This window comes from Gobius niger (assembly GCF_951799975.1).
Source record: "Gobius niger genome assembly, chromosome: 2".
Taxonomy (NCBI): Eukaryota; Metazoa; Chordata; class Actinopteri; order Gobiiformes; family Gobiidae; genus Gobius; species Gobius niger.
This window is the reverse complement of record NC_136853.1, coordinates 24,315,360-24,332,183: the sequence shown is the minus strand read 5'-3', so window position 1 is coordinate 24,332,183 and position 16,824 is coordinate 24,315,360. Positions and strand designations below refer to the sequence as shown.

The 16,824-nt window shown below is 40.4% G+C and overlaps 1 protein-coding gene across 2 annotated transcripts; it reads right to left on the bottom strand.

Moving 5' to 3' along the window:
- Positions 1–447: 447 nt before the first annotated feature.
- homer1 (homer scaffold protein 1) lies at positions 448–11,065 on the bottom strand. 2 transcript variants are annotated; one of them, XM_079582904.1, is made up of 10 exons: positions 10,693–11,065; positions 6,486–6,642; positions 5,331–5,462; positions 5,169–5,261; positions 4,122–4,172; positions 3,706–3,848; positions 2,925–3,084; positions 2,742–2,852; positions 2,588–2,668; positions 448–2,490 (listed from the first exon to the last, which is right to left on the bottom strand). In XM_079582904.1, exons 1-10 carry the CDS (start codon positions 10,695–10,697, stop codon positions 2,302–2,304), a joined length of 1,122 nt encoding a protein of 373 aa, XP_079439030.1. In that variant the 5' UTR covers positions 10,698–11,065; the 3' UTR covers positions 448–2,301. The 2 variants fall into 2 exon arrangements, with proteins under 2 accessions (XP_079439030.1, XP_079439031.1); XM_079582905.1 differs by lacking the exon at positions 4,122–4,172 and having other exon boundaries at positions 450–2,490.
- Positions 11,066–16,824: the final 5,759 nt, after the last annotated feature.

Below are 16,824 nucleotides of genomic sequence, written 5' to 3'. Positions count from 1 at the left end.
TATGTTTTTTTAAATGTTTTTTTTTTTACATCAGTACTGTAAAATGTTCTGTTTGGAATGAAAATCCTTTTTAGTGTGTTTACTCTCACGCTTTTAGGTTAATAGACTGCAACAGCAATTCCCAAACATTTTGTTCCATGTCATAATATTTAACACAGGATCTAACCAGAACTAAACTGTAGGAAGTTTGTCCACACTGGGTGGAACCAGGACCAGGAACAAGGTCTATGTGAGAACTAAAACAGACTGTAGTTTTCCTGGCGAAGTTAAGCTCGTGGAAACGATGAAGTAGAATCAGCCCAAGTACCACCTGTGGTTCTCGTAACAGTGCGAAAACTGCTCGACCAGCGTCAGAGGGAAACTACGAAGAACTGAAGTCAATTCTTCTGCCTTGGCCTGTCCTTAAATGTAAATGTATATTGTACTTTTTTTACAACACCAAGAGCAGACTGACACACATCCTTTGCTTAGATGATGCTGTGCTTCTTGCTGTGACCAAATCAGTATTTTTAGATAAACATATTACATTTGATCCGTGGTTGAATTTCAGTTCCAACATACTTTAAGATTGATTACCGTCCTCTGTGGTGAACACATGTAGCCTTACGTTTTTGTTCTGCGTTTAGTTTGTTTCTACTGCCTGTACTTATAACTGAAGTGGAGTTTGTCATGTGTGTTTACCTTTTGGTGAAATGTTTTCTTTTAGATGTGGAAAAAAACCCACTTTAGCAACATTTGTCAACTGCAGATCACGTATCTGTTCATTTATGCTGCCATATTGTGCATTGTACGTATATTATTTCCATTTTAGCCATTGGCCACATGTCTGTACTTTGTCTCATGTAAAGTGTGTCTTAAACGACATTATGCATGTGACTTGTTGACAAACCCATTACAACACAAGTGCAATAATGAAGAAATCTTACAAATGTTACTGTAATGAAGTGTAAATTCCAAAAAATCTATAAGCATGTCTAAAAATGTATTTATTAAGCCTAATTTCAGAATTTGAAAGCATACAAATGTAAATGTACTTTATACAGTTTGTTGCATCTTACGTTGTTTACATGTAGGACACGTCTTTTTTTGGCCTTTTATTGCCCAATGAAATCTATTTTACTTTCTGAATAAAATTGTTTTAGAAACTCATGAGCAAAGTTCCTGATAGAAAAAAAGACACTTTACAATGTTCAATATATTTTACTATAAAAAGGAGTCAAACTTACATTGTGTTTAAGCTTGTGATGTAATCAACATTTAAAATAATTCAAATTCTCTTTAATGCTGGAAAAATGCATTTTTCACTGTGATACAGTCACTCAGATCTCTCAAATGTACCAGAACAAGCCCTTAAATATTATGTTTCAGGTAGACATACTGTTCCTCAAGCATTTGTGACATTTTTGGCAATAGTAAATCCCACAAAATGTACCTCAGTTTGCTACCATTGATCTGTGCCAAGGCAACTTCAGCAGTTTGCAAACCTTATTTGGCAAAATAATATCGTATGCATTTTAACCTGCAACCCCCTGCTGATACCGTCGATCAATATCTAAAATATTACAATGTCAAAACAAACAGACACATACTGTATGTACCAGACAATATAACTTAAATATGTCAATATCTTTGACAACTTGTGATATTTGGTTGTGGTAACAATATTAAAAAATACTTAAAGGATTTAATCATTATCAAGTTGCAACAAAACAGTAGGAAAAAATAAGTCACACAGCATTACAAGTGCATTCTGATATTTGTCATTTTAAAATCGTTATATAAAATAATTTTGCTGAAGTCAGATCTTTGTAGGGTCTCACTGATGTTGCAGCCTTGAAGCAAAAAACCTGAGCACCCATTTAGTATTGCTAATTGATTGAAAAACAATGTAAAAAATATCTTTCAACACAGCAGATGAAACAGTCCTTCAGTGAATAGTAAAAGTGCCTATAACGGATGTGAGAAAGAAAATAGTAGGAAGAAGTCGGCCATCAAGTTTGTCAAGCATAGACAGTACTCATGTTTGGCTTACAATAAAATGTGTGTACTGTTTCTTGACAACAAGTAATTGGCTGATTATGAGCAGATTTAGAAATATATCTTGATATTGGTATGTATTTTTTGCTGAGGCAAAATCAAACCAAGCTTAATTAAGGGTAATTGTTGTCGATGTGCGACGTGGTGCTGTAACTCCCAGCATGCAGTAGATGGCGCAAGTGATTACTTTTTTGCTGCAATACCATGGCATGGTCAAAGGTAGCAGCAGATCCCTCTGTGTCAAAGTGCACATACAGTTGGTGTTTAGCTGGTTTCTATGAGTTTGGCCAATGTGTCTCTCAACTCAGTCAGTTCAAAGATTTTGGAGTCGAGCAGCTCGAGCAGCGAGCGCAGGCTGTTCCGGAAGGCCTCTTTCTCCTGCTGCGTGCTCTCCAGACGCTGCTCCAGCTCACTCAGCTGGGCCTCTAACAGCTGGTTACGGCTCTCTGTGTCCTGCAGCAAAGCATACATAAAACATCATAGTCGGAATAAAACCAGTGCCGCACATACAAACACAATGCTTGTATTACTTATGAAACTTTACTGTCACCTGCAGTTTCTGTACGAGTGTGTCTTTTCTGGAATAAAAGACATTAGAACTCTCCACTTCAGCTTTGAGTCTTTCTAGCTCCTAAATAAAAGACAAAGAGAAAAGAATAAAATATGAAGTTTTCATAGGAAATTACGGTTCACTTTTCAGGTACCTCCTCCTTGTCCTTCAAAGCCAGCTCTAGACCCTCTATGGTTTTATTAAGTTCAGTCTTGTGCGTTTTGATTGCTGTTGTTTGGCCACTGACACATTCCAACTCTGTCACCTGTGAAAAATATACAATCATATCATTATCATTTCTATAATTTAAATGTTTATTGCCATTGCTCAGGAGTACCCGTTTGTGTAGTCTCTCAGCTTCTTCCTGATAAGCCGCCAGCTGCTGTTTCCACTGTTTTACATTGGCTGTGGATTCCAGTAAGGCTGCTGTTAACTTGGCATTATTCCCTTTGAGAGTCGCCAGCTCAGCCTCCCAGTGTTTACTGACGCTGGATGAACTGAAGTTGACACATATTTATTAAAACCAACAACACAAAATATCAAAATGTTGTTTTTTTAAACATCAACGTATGGGTCAAATGCAGAGGGCAAATTTAGTGGCATAAAGACCATCAGCAACATTAGTTACAGCAGGATAAAGCTATGTGAGCATGTGAACTTCTCCCCACACGAGAAACTGGTGATTATCAGATGTCAGTTACCCACAAGCCTTGGCCTCATTGTAACACAAACCCACACGGGCGCATGAAGACTTCCAAATACCATGTGCACCAGTGGCTGCCACACAGAAGCACAGACTGTACATTACTTTGATTCAACACGGCTAAAAGCTTTACAAAGCCACACATAGAAATAGATCATCTTTAATGCATGAGACAATGTGCTGTGAAATCACACATCGTTTAGTCGATGTATAATTCACAGGACCCACATTAAATGTAGTGTTCCTACAAAGGCCGAGAGAGCCTATTAATAAAGAATCGACTTGACATAACTTACACTTTGCAGTCTGTTGTACACACGTTGTATTTGCCTTTATAAAGCCGCTCTTATGCGACAAAAGCCCGTTTCAAAACAGGAAAACATTTCAAGACGGAATTACCAAAGAAAAATCTAACCTGTAAGTGGGGGGCAGTGCATTTTGGGTCGTCTCGGCCGTGGTTTCAGCGTGTTGTGTGTCAGATGTATTTCTGTCCTCATCAGTACCATTCAGAGTGCCAGGGGCCAAAGAGGACTGCAGCGATTCACCTGGAGCTGACTCCTGAGTAAACAGAAGTACATCATCTATTAACAAAATTCCACATTTAAGTTCAAGCCAAACAAATGTGCAGGATAATCTTGTTTGAATATTAGATTTCATGACACTAGAAAGTGCGGGTCATTTGGGGTTTTGTGAAGGGAAAACACATTTCTGTCGACAAAAGAGTGAATGGATGATGTTGGTTAATACTTATTTAGACGTTTGGATTAAAGGGTTGGTTTAGGACTATATGAAGGATGGGCGTAACAGTGATGTCCTCACTGTAGTATTTACCTTCTTTTTACCAAGTTTGACGGGCAACGTGTTTCCTCTAATGGCAACCTCCTGAGGAGCAGTGTTGTGGAAAGTAAAACATGAACACTGGATGTTAGCTCAGTGGCTTCAAGTGGAGTGTCATTGTTCTATTCAAAATTATATTTATTCTCTTATATTCTCATACCAGTGTTCAACAACAATATTACACACAATGAACAATCTAAACAGAAATCAGATAAAGAAATTGTAACTCTGGCTTTCAACAGAAGATGAGTAGAACTTTGTTGTTTTACAGTGACTTGATTGTATATACGTTTGCCTTTGACCTGCACCTTAGGCCAGGGGTCTCTCAAATAAGAGATGAAATAAATAAAGTACTCTAATAATGCGGGAAATTCTTTCAGTTTTAGTTTTTCTCTACAGGACATCCCATTAGGTCATACGTAATGTAAAACATTGGCATTGGCATAAAATGGTTCTTTACTTCGGGCTACAATGGTGAGGTTCGGCCCTTGGGCAGTGACGGTTGTTTTAAATGTACATGAGCTCTGAGGAGCGCAGTCAGAGACACTAATGGACTCCTGCTCACCTCTCTCATTTCCCATTCTCTTTGGATCATCTTGCCTCATCTTGGTTGGATAACCTGCTCTTAGTTGTTTAGGGTTTATTTCAATAGGAAATAAAATGTTCTCATAAAGCAGCTGTATTTTTCAGGACTAATCATTTCAACTTACCACAAGTGTGTGACAACGAAGGTTCACAGCCATGACTGGCTGGAATGGGAGAGACCTGCTGTCAATTTCATTGAGTTGGATTGGTTTTATTTTTCATATATGTATGTTTCTAAAAACCTTCAAATTTCTATCTTAGGTTAATAAGGCTGGAAGTCTAAAAACATCTACACTGATTGCCCCACTATAGAACAGGAAGTGAACTTAAACAGATGTAGTAGCTGCGCCATAATCAAGAGTGAGAAATTAAAGAGGGGTGTTCACTAAGACAACAACAAAAAACAGTATTTATGATTCCTTATGATTCTAGGTACAGGTACAATGTGCACGTTACCTGTGAGGGACTGCCCGCTAGCCCAGTCTTCTCGTGAGACTTCTCTTTGGCTAACCTGGCCGCTTCCTTAAACTCTGCAAACTTCTCTGCAAACTGCAAGATGATGATTTTAATAAAAAATCAGAGACAACATTAATGTTTAATCCAAGCATGACTCCTGACTTTAACCAGGTGGCTCTCCGATGAAAAGCCCAGTCCATAAACAGTATTAGCCCGGCTGTCAGCCCATTGGCCAAACTTCTGTGATGTCTTTGTGAAGGTCATGTTTGGAGTGATGGTGCTGTTAATAATTGCCTGAGGGAGAAGAACCAATGATCAGCATAAAAGCAGTAACTTTTAAAGAAACCCACAAGTAACATGTAATTCGGCTCAAATACCCGATTGAGCTGGGAGAGAAATTGTGGTCACTTCTAACCTGGCTATTGCCAGACAAAATATCACAAGTGATGTTTAGTCTGGGGACCACAAATTAATTTTCTCACAGGAGAGGTGTGGTTAACGATGTCCATAGTGGTTTATTGGGCGCTACGAATATCTATCATATGTGTCTGAACGTAGCCCACAGCCAATCGCATCATCGTATCAGACGACGTATGACGTAAACACTGTAAACTTTCAAGCTAAACTATTTAGAACACGGTCTAAAGCTTGATCAAAATATGGAGTCGCTGCTGTCATGTTGGATCTTTAAATATATGTTTTCTTAAAAATGTTTTATCCGTAAATAAACTACAAGCTTCCGTATATTGAATAGTGCTTCATCGTCTTGCTGTCCCTCCTCGTTCTGTCCAAATCCATGCGAAAATTTCGGCCACGTTTCGGCCAGTTCGAAATGATTTGAGCGAACACAGCAGCATGGGTATTCCCAGGCTAGGTCGCTTCCGCCATTAATCGGATTATGATATGATATATATATATATATATATATATATATATATATATATATATATATATATATATATATATATATATATATATATATATATGATCTCTTTATCTGAACTTGTACACAAGAGTATGACCTTGTAATGATCTCAACTACTACCAAAATATGAATGGAGGGTTCTGACACACAGCCTTTTCACAGGATTCATTTGGAAATCCTCTCTTGGTCCCCCACTGTAAACTCAAAAGGTTGACGCCTTGAGAATTTTAAATATTTGTACCAAATGTTATCCTAGCATCATCAACTAAACAATTTTGTGCTAAATGGAACACAAAGGGCAGCACTACAGTAGTAACACTGCAGCCAAGGAAAAATGATATAATATTGTAAACTCTATGTATCAGTAAAAATAGATCATGTATTTCACCCACCTTAGAGCCTTCCAGACTGATTATACGGTAAACATTCCTTGTACTATCAAAGAAGTAGGAGACGGTAACCGCATGTTTACTTGTGGGAACCCAGTTTTTCTTGGTGCTGGCGTCAATTTGGAAGACGTGGGCCCGTGAACTGAAGATTGGTTGCTCTCTGTCCGCAAAGAAAGAAACAAAATAATGAAACAGATCAGTCATTCTGAATCTATGTTATTTATCCGGAATTGACAATGATTAAGAGGATGAAAGAAATAAACTAAACATATTTGACACCAAGAGAAGATTCACTTTAGGAGGAAGGTCAAGATTGCATTATTCTTGATATTCTTGAATTTGAGGTCATGATTTTAGTTTGAGGACAGGTTTATAATTGACTCTATGAGAAAAATGACCCGTGATTCTGAACGCTTTGAGGAGTAAATGACCAAGATGGAGGGGAGGGGGGCATCAAAGCTCTGTGCTCGTGTGATAGAATGATGCCTTTATACTACAGTAAGTCTAGTTGACAGAAAGTGCATTGAAATGTGTGCTGAGGCTCTGGAATAACAGAGATATGGACCATAAACTGCATCAAACGCATTCTGACAGTTAAAAGGAAAAATCTGCAATAAACCTGTCCTCCATCTCAATATTAAGCACTTAGAGGAACCGGCCACTGGTTTTACACACTGACATATGTTCTTACCTGAGCTTAGACGAGTTGATACGTATCTGGTCTTTGTGCGTGCGCTCAGTCACGAAAAAAGACCAAAGGTGTTGTTAGCATTTAGCCTCTCCTCCTCTCCTCTATGTGAAGTTAGAAGCGACCAAGCTCTTCCACGTAACTATACTTGGATCGTGTAACTACTCACATAACCGTATTTAAATAGGGGAAACATGGAAGAGCTTGGTCGCTTCTAACTTCACATAGAGGAGAGGAGGAGAGGCTAAATGCTAACAACATCTTTGGTCTTTACGCGTGACTGAGCGAACGCACAAAGACCAGACGGATACGCATCAACTCAGGATGGAAAAAACGGCGGCCTGTTCCTTTAAGAACGCATTTCATTGAGACAGTACCTATCTTGAACCAACTGCGTAAGTTCAGTCTTTTCGAGTCCATCAAGCTTGCCATCAGCTGGACGACTGAGCGCCAACACACACAACACAACATGGGGCGTCTATAATTATCTTGAGTAGGGCTGCACAATACGAGAAGATATTACAATACCTGAATATTGAGATAACATTATTTATTTTACAAAAGCATTTTAAGCCGGTGCGCCCCGTTAAATTCAAACAAAGATGATAAGCAGTCAAGCAAAAATGAAATTAGGGCCAAAACAAGGTTGAAATTTAAGCAACTTACCAAAAGAATGACTAAAACAGACCCTTTTCACTTTTTTGAGCCCATTTTAGGCTGTGTTGTTAATCCCAGTCAGGTAAAATATATTGCAGCTTCTTGTGGTACAGATATTGCGTCACTTAAATGATTTGGCCATATATTGTCTGGCTTTAGCGAGAAACATACTGGAGAAACGTGCAGAGTGACATCTGATACACCCAGCAGACACAACACTAGTGCGTCAATATTTGCAGCACTAAGCAGCGTTTGGCATGGCAGCGATTTGAAGCCTGTGGCACGTGTCACATGGGCTGATGACAGAGACGGGTCCTCATGGTTTGGTAAGAAAGGTGCTTTATATTTGAGTTGACTGGTTGGTTTGCGCAAGCGCCGCTGTGAAACGACGATACCAAATTAAACTGGTGCCAACATGTACAGAGGTGTGGCCACTTAAGACAGTCTCATTTAAAAGATTGTATGTTGCATAAAATAAATGAACTCCAGTCACGTTTCTCTTTCCATGTAAGCAATTTAGAGTTCTCAATACACAAATACTACTATTTTTGTATAACACGTCTAGCTTGTTTTTTTATTTGAACCCATTCTTCTACAACCAAGATATATTTCAGCAACACTTTCCACTCTAAAAAAAAAACATTGGAGCTGCAACTTGGATGGATTGTTGTACCTCTATAGTTTACTTACAATAATGAAACCATGACAAAAATGATAAGTTAGAGGCATTGCTTGTTCACAGTTGCATTCAGACTTAGTAAGGGCTAAGGCTGTGTAATTTATGGAATATTAATCGAATTGTTACTACATCAGTGGTCAATCTCCTTTTTGCATGGTGCTTTTTAACTGTCACTGTTTCACTGTTTGCAATGGAGATGAATAAAAGAGAAACAAACTATTATGTGCTGTAATAATGCTACCGGGCAAACTTTCATTTGTCGTTTAAGTTGATTAAATGCCACATGAACTAGATTTGAAAAAGCTATATTGAATATTAAAAAATAACTTCAAAGGAAAAAAAAAAATCAAGATCAATCAAACATTAGGAGGAAACAATCCATTTTTTGCATATTGCCCAGGCCTTGCAAGGGCACAGGAAAAAAAACCTGCATTATTAATGTAGCTGATGTGTTGCCAGAGTAACAGCCATGTGACTTTGGCCTGAACATTTTCCAGCTCCCTGATGCTCTCGTGCTCCTGAGCCCAATCCCATCCCAGTGTGCCAATCAGTTAACTCAGCGAGGCAGCAGGGCTTGGCACAGCTTCACTGTCCACTTCATATCACCCATCTGCTATAGGAAGCATAGGAGTGTGCCTACTGGCTTTTTATTACACATTGTTTTAAAAGCCTGTGAGAACAATCAAATTGTTGTCTGTATTAAAGGTAGTGTATGTGGGGCAAAACATTTAGTAAATATCCCCAGATATGTGTGTATATAAGTAAACATGTTCAAACACTGCCTTTACTGATAGCAACCGTAATGTTGCCAATTGTCTAAGTTATTGAAAAATGAACAATAAACATGAGCAGTACGAGCTCCCGATAGTCGACTGTAGGGCAGTGGAATTAATCAAACCTTTATCCAGGTTCCAGGTTCAATAAATATACAGTAAAATTGACACTATTTTGGGTTAAATAAAAAATAATGACTGTGTGACTTTGTAGACTCTTTAGAAGTGGCCCACCAACAGTTATCCTTCAGAGAGTGGTGAGGACAGAGCAGAGCTTCTGCAATGGCTTCCACAGGCCATAAGACTGTCGAACAAGTGCTGAAACTATGGTTCCCAGCTGCCTCCTGTATAGTTTATCTGTTTTATGCTGAGATTTTTCATTTATTCATATATATGTTTAGCACTCATGTAGCATTGTCATTTGCAACGGTATTTTGTTGTAAGTGCACAGCTTTCATGTTTTAATGACATAATAAAGCTATCTATCTATCTATCTATCTATCTATCTATCTATCTATCTATCTATCTATCTATCAGCTGTGTATAACATATCAATATTGAGCAGCAGAATGTAAAGACACCACATGCTTCCTTTGTTGGAGAAATTGATTTGCTCACTGGATTACTGCTGCAGGAGGAGGTAAGCAGTTCACCCCCAGCCACAATATGACAACAAACTAATCACATGCTACATCAGATGCTTTCATGTGGAGTTAAGAACTAGGTCGCTCTTGGCCAGCAGGATCACTACTCATCTGTAGGCTTCTACACACTGTAGGAATTATCTGATGTGTGGAAAGGTCTTGGGGAAATGTTTCCACTTTTGGCAGCACATAAAATCCGAAAAAAGTAATAGACCAGCTCCTGCATAACCATGTAATGTAGCCTAAGAAACAGGTCCAGATCTCTGTCATCACCGTTTGTTTACATCCTAATCTTTTTGTTCCTTTAATCTAAAATGTCAGACGTAGCTGCATGAGCATTGATGCATGACATGGGGGTTTAACCAGCATATGTGACAGCTGTGTCATTTTCTTAGTAGTATTAAATTAAAGGAATAGTTCATCGCTTTTCCACACTGAGATATGTTCTTACCTGAGCTTAGACGAGTTTATGATCTTTGTGGTGCTCTCAGTCACGCAAAAAGACCAAAGATGTTGTTAGCATTTGGCCTCTCCCAATGTATTCCTATGGCTCCAAAACGGGTTTGAAGTTGGAAGCTACCACAGGTACGTATCAACTCGTCTAAGCTCAGGTAAGAACATATCTCAGTATGGAAAAACGGTGCACTATTCCTTTAAGTTTCTATGGACATGAAATCCGACTGAATACATGATTCGTTCGTGTTTGCCCATGGCCTGCAAGTGCATCGTTTCAACATGTTATCGTACCATGCCCCGACAACGTACATACCCCATTTTGCAGAATACGGTTGCTAAACAGGGAACCAATGATCCTCTCGGTGGGTCTCTTGAGGGCGACGTGAACCGACTCGAGGGGCTAGCTTCAGCAACTGATCCCCCTTTGGCCACTAAAACCTAAGTTGTGACTTCTCAGGAGCCACTACGGCGGTGATCTCAGTCCGACATGGCACTTCTCTGTTCCGTCCCTTCTTAGTTGCATAAATAACTGGGTTCATCAATGCCAATGAGCGAGAACAGTCAGGGCGCTAGCAGCTGTTAGCATGAAATCCTCCCACAGTTACTCACATTAAGGATTACCGAGATGAACGAGCTGGACGGTTCTAGCTGCAAGACGGGTGTGATTTATTTATTTTCCCTCTCTCGGTCACCCAAAATGTAGAAGTTGTGATGCGTTAGGCACAAGAGCTGGAAATAACACGTTTCTCCACTGGCCGGTGTTGACTTGTGTCCTCTTCTCGCACTATGACCCGTGACCACCGGGGATGAATGAAGAAGGTTGCATGTTAGAAAATCACGTCTCGTCCCGTTGTCGTTTATAAATCCAAGCTGGTCGCTTCTGCTCGTCCTATGTGCCATTCATCACGTCCAAAAACGCGGCCTTACCCGTCCCACCTCGTAAAACATAGCCTACATGCTCGAACAGCTCGACTCCGATGTTTTTAATGCAACATACAGCAGGCATTACGCTACTTCTGCGAACTCCGCGTCCGGCTTCATGCTGCTGTCTCTCCAGAGAATCAGCAAACACAGACGATGTTGTGGATAATCTGTGAAGTCATCATTTTGAGGTTAGACCAGTGGACATTGTGTGATATGATGCTGATGTTCTCGTTCCATTCATCAACAGAGAAGTTCATCCTCCCCTGCTGGATACGTCATCACGTAATGCGTCAATGTCATGATGATGTCCCCCATATTATGGTTAGTGCTAGATCGTATGCTCCGGAGGGACAGTCTGCTGTGAAAACGTGAGATGTCATAACACAAATTAAGGTTAGGGCCAGGGAAATGGTTAACCTCTTAACTCCCGCCTGAACCGAGAGGAGCTTTTTCCTCACGTCATCAGATCAGCCAACATTTTTTTGTTGGGTGTTCAACTCATTTTTGTAACTTTTTTGTAATTTTTTATCACATTTTTGTCATTTTTTTGTCACTTTTTTGTCACATTTTTGTCATTTTTTCGTCAATTTTTCGTCAATTTTTTGTCACATTTTTTGTTACATTTTTGACTTTTTTTGTCACATTTGTTATCAATTTTTTGTCATTTTTTGTCATTTTCTTTGTCAATTTTTAATCAATTTTTTGTAATTTTTTTGTCATTTTTTCGTCAATTTTTTGTCAATTTCTTATGACATTTTTGCCACTTTTTCATAAATCTTTCGTCACTTTTTTGTCAATGTTTTCTCGCTTTTTTGTCACATTTCCATCATTGTTTTATTGCTATTATCACTGCTTTTTTCCAGAAGCTTTTGGATTGGGGTAAAGCCAAACTGGAGAAAATGTGCTCGGTTCAGGTGGGAGTTAAGGGGTTAACTTTAAGGATTAGGGTTAGGATTAGGATTATTTGTATTTTTAGACAAACCAACTCATAGATCTATACAAACTCACAGCAGACCGTCCCTCCGGAGCATACGATCTAGCACTAACCCCTATATTATCCACCTCTCCTTTACATGTTCCATAATAACCAATGCATTTAGGAAGGAAGGTGAAACTTACTCACAATCACAAAAATATCCATCACAAATATGATCTGTTTCAAGCATGCAAATTAAAAAATAGAAAAAAATGTTGCCTTTTTATTTTATATGGGAAATATCAAATTCACAAAGCAAAATTTCAAAACCATTGTTTTTAAAGAGGGGGTATTTTTTTTCAGCCACATAGCACCAGTCTATAGCGCACTACAATGATGACGAAACCTTCTGTTGGTCTGTCAATGCAGTAAATTAGAATAACTGCCTTGTATAAAATTGCTCTTTCAAAATGGCGTTAGCAAATGACTTGAAATAGGCCCCTGTCTCTTTAAGAACCTCTGACCCTTTCCGACACGCCCCCTCCACACGCTGTCTGTGGCATCACAACAACACTGCGCTCGTTGTCTCAACAGTATTGAAACGGGTGCGTACCGATGTTCCCCGGGTCCGATGTTCCCCGGGTCCGATGTTCCCCCACTTGTATTGACGGGGGAACAACGGACCCGGGGAACATCGGCACCTCGCATATTAAAAAGTCCCGATGTTCCCCGGGTCCGATGTTCCCCCGTCAATACAAGTACCAACGCTGCATGCGATCAGGGTAGACTTAAGCACAGGCATATTGAAGCGCTCTTCATTCATCAGGCAAAACGTAAAACAATCATCAGCAAATATAAGTAGGCGACTCATGCCCCAACACTACGTTAGCCTGTAGTGTTCTCTGGAAACGGTCACAGCGGAGGGTGCAAGAAGGGATGACATGTCGAGGCACAAGGAACTGGTACAGTTTTCCGAACAGAGCGCACGATGCAACATCTGCACAGAGACAGCCAGATGTGCGCGTCCTGCAGATAGAGGTGCAGACCGCGCAGATGTCTCTGTCCTGGGAGAGGCAGTGAACACTGAATCATCAGGACCGTGGGGTGGACTTGGACAAAATTGGGTGTTCACAGGTCCACCCGCGGTGCCGCGTAATTGTGCCATAAGCCCCGACCACTTTTCCTTTGCTGCGCTTCCTCAGCGTTCTCATTTAATATAGGCTATGGATCGTTTTCATGTCAAAAAACAGCGGCGCAAATACAGTTCAACGTCATTCAGTGTCAGTGGCCTCAGTGGTGCCTCTCAGAGCGTCTGATGGCCAAAGCACAGTGCGTAATGCGCGCATGACAGGCGGCGGCACTGGGAGAGGAGTGAGGACGCAATGCACCACTAATTGAATGTGTATAAGGCTGGAGTGCAGCCATCAGAACAAACTTGCTGAGAGTTAGGAGCGGCTATGGCACGAGCCGCTGCACTTGGCTCTCCGCACACCGCGTGATGGACTACGCTGGGGCTCACGGACAATCACAAGAAAAAAAAACATGGATTTACGCACGATCGAGCTACAACAACGAACCAATCAAGCAGGTTGCGAGGATACACAGGGGTGATCAGTTTACATACAAGAAAAGCGGCTGTGGGTGAGTTTGGTGTTGCTAATTTTAGACTTATAACATGTTATTAAGTAGCCTAATCAGTAGGCTAGTTATGAGCGAAACCAAGCCGCTTGTTGCTCCATTATCCGCGCGTACAGGGCCGCTCTGTGCCAAGCGGTGAAGAGAGAGGCGGGGCGCGTGTTCACTGCTTGCATCGGTCGGGGAACACCGGACCCTCCGGCGTTCGGAGGGTCCGATGTTCCCCGAGGTACGGGGGAACATCGGACCCGGGGAACATCGGGCCGACCCCATTGAAACGGGTGCGTACCGATGTTCCCCGGGTCCGATGTTCCCCGGGTCCGATGTTCCCCCACTTGTATTGACGGGGGAACAACGGACCCGGGGAACATCGGCACCTCGCATATTAAAAAGTCCCGATGTTACGATCGGTGCATTTTAATTTTTATTGTTGGAAAGGAGCTTCTGTTTATCACTTTGGGAACAATGGCCACACGGGATATTATTTGGAGACGAACCTTCCACACCGGACGCTTGGAAGAGGCTCTTGCCTGAAAAATAACTGCTGTTTGGAGGCTATCTCTTTGCATCTGCCATGCCCTATGGATCTCTAACTATACCCCCATGGACGACACCAGGATCTGCAGGAGCCCATACGATTCAAAGACGGACATTATCTGTGCAGGTGGACAATGGTTTTTCGAGGTTACCCGTTAGCTTGTTATAATCGACTACAGCTCATTGTTGATGAAAAGTCTGCAATAAACCACAAATGTGTAAAGCCAGGCTCATTGTGTGATCATCGTAAAGGCTGCTTCAAGTAGTTGCCTGCTTTATTGACGTTATTTGTGCATAATATGCTGCCTGTTTTCAATGAATGTTGTGAAGGTGAAGGTTGTTAGCTTGTCGCGGCTAATAGTACCTTAGCTCCGGGAGAAAACCACTCGGCTACGACTCACTGTAGATGAAATGTGAGCAATAAACTACACAATCAACAAGCCAGGCTCCGTGTGTCATCATCATAAAGGCTGCTTCAAGCAGTTGCCTGTTTTAGTGACGTTTTCAATGCATAATATGCTGCTTGTATTCAGTGAATTTTCCCGTTAGCTTGTCGCGGCTAGCTTGTTTGCTCCGGGAGAAAACCACTCGGCTATGACCCATTGTAGATGAAATGTGAGCAATAAACTTCCAAATCAACAAGCCAGGCTCCGTGTGTGATCATTGTTAAACGGTTCTTTATGTGTGTGGTGGTTTTATTGACTTTATTTGTGCATATTTCTCGTTTTCACGTGATGACTCGAGGTTTAGCTTAGCATTAGCTTTCTCCGGAGGCTCTGTGCATCATCAAGGCCCAGCGCAGAACCAGACACTGAAATAAGTGTTCTTGTCACCGGTTTTAATCCTGGGTGTTCAGGTAACAGAAACACTGATGTGTGTCTTTGTAAAAGTCTGCTGTGGCTCCGGTTCACAACACATGAAGCTAATCCTCCATGATGACTCTGTTTACATCTTAGGGCTAGACACTGCGGGGAGGGGGTTCTGCTGAGGAGCAGTGGTTGGTTACTCGGCTGGTGACGAAAGGTCGGAGGCGTATCCTGGAGGTCGAGGGCGTTTCCTGAAGGAATCAGGCGTTTTATCCCTAAAATGGCCGCCATCAGAGTTTCTACAGATTACTCGAAAATACGTGAATGTGCCAAGGCAACACTTCAGGCATGTTTTTAATGAGGGAATGACTTAATAACATGATGTAAAGCTTGAAAAAGTCGATTTTGCATAATACCCCCCCTTTAAGTACTTTTAGTTGAAATAAGGAACTACATGGACTCAATAAAAGACCTAACCAACAAAACAGCAATATACCTCTATAACACCTACAAATTCACTACAGATTATTTTTGTATTTCGTTTTTCTTTCGAAATGTCATTGTATATACCTGATTCTCGATGCCTCACAAAATCAGTGAAATGTCTGTTTATGTACATTATGTATACATAATGTAAATATTGTAAATGATAATAATAATAAAAAGTTATGTCATATTATCTTTTTTTATTCTGATATTAGTTTCAACAGGGACAAAACATTAATTAAAGATGCTTTCCACCGGATTTAGATAGCAATTTAGATACATTTAAATATCAATCATGCTTTTTTTCTTTTGGTGAAAACAAATATGCAATCTTTATGACACTGAGTGAGTCACAGAATTAATTGTATGTTCATTAATAATTTGATATGATAATTATGTATTGGCATCAGCATTTTGAGTTTTAATGCACTTTTTCCTGTTGTCTTTACTGTTTACTTCTGAGTGTGGTCAGGTGAAAGAGCGCTTCACATGTGCTCGATTCAAGTTTGACTTTTACAGCCAGCCCTGAGGGTTCCTAAGTTCAAATGTTATGGTGTTTTGCACCTGCTTTGGCTCTTCTCCTCTGATGGCTCACTTTGAGTGCGCTTACAAGAGTCATGGTTGTCCTTACATTGTAACTCCAATTAAAAGCAGTTATATGAAAAAAATGATGATGGAAAATGAAAAGCAGGCAGTAAACTTAGTATTTTTGCTTTGTTAGGCTACATTAGGATTTTGATCTTCTTATTTATTTGGTAGATTGAAAACTGTCAAGAGACATCAGATACAACAAAACTATTAGCCAACTAAAATAAATAAAATAAACATTTACATTTGTAACTTAGAGATAAATTCAATCATTTAGACGAAGTAAACAGATGATGGTTTAGTCATTACATGTTGCAAATACTTGAGCTGAAACACTGTAAGACTTTCTATTTCAAGATTACGCTGAGTATGAAAGGTTGTGTGAAGCAGTCGTCTACAACAGAGCAGTCGCTTTGCCTCGCTGCGAGGGCATAGAACTACTTATTTACACTATCGTAATCATGGATCCATTAACAGAAGACTTTTCACGGCCTGAAGAAATGACAATGTTGACACAGGAAGATATATCTGAAGAGAACATTGATACTAGCGA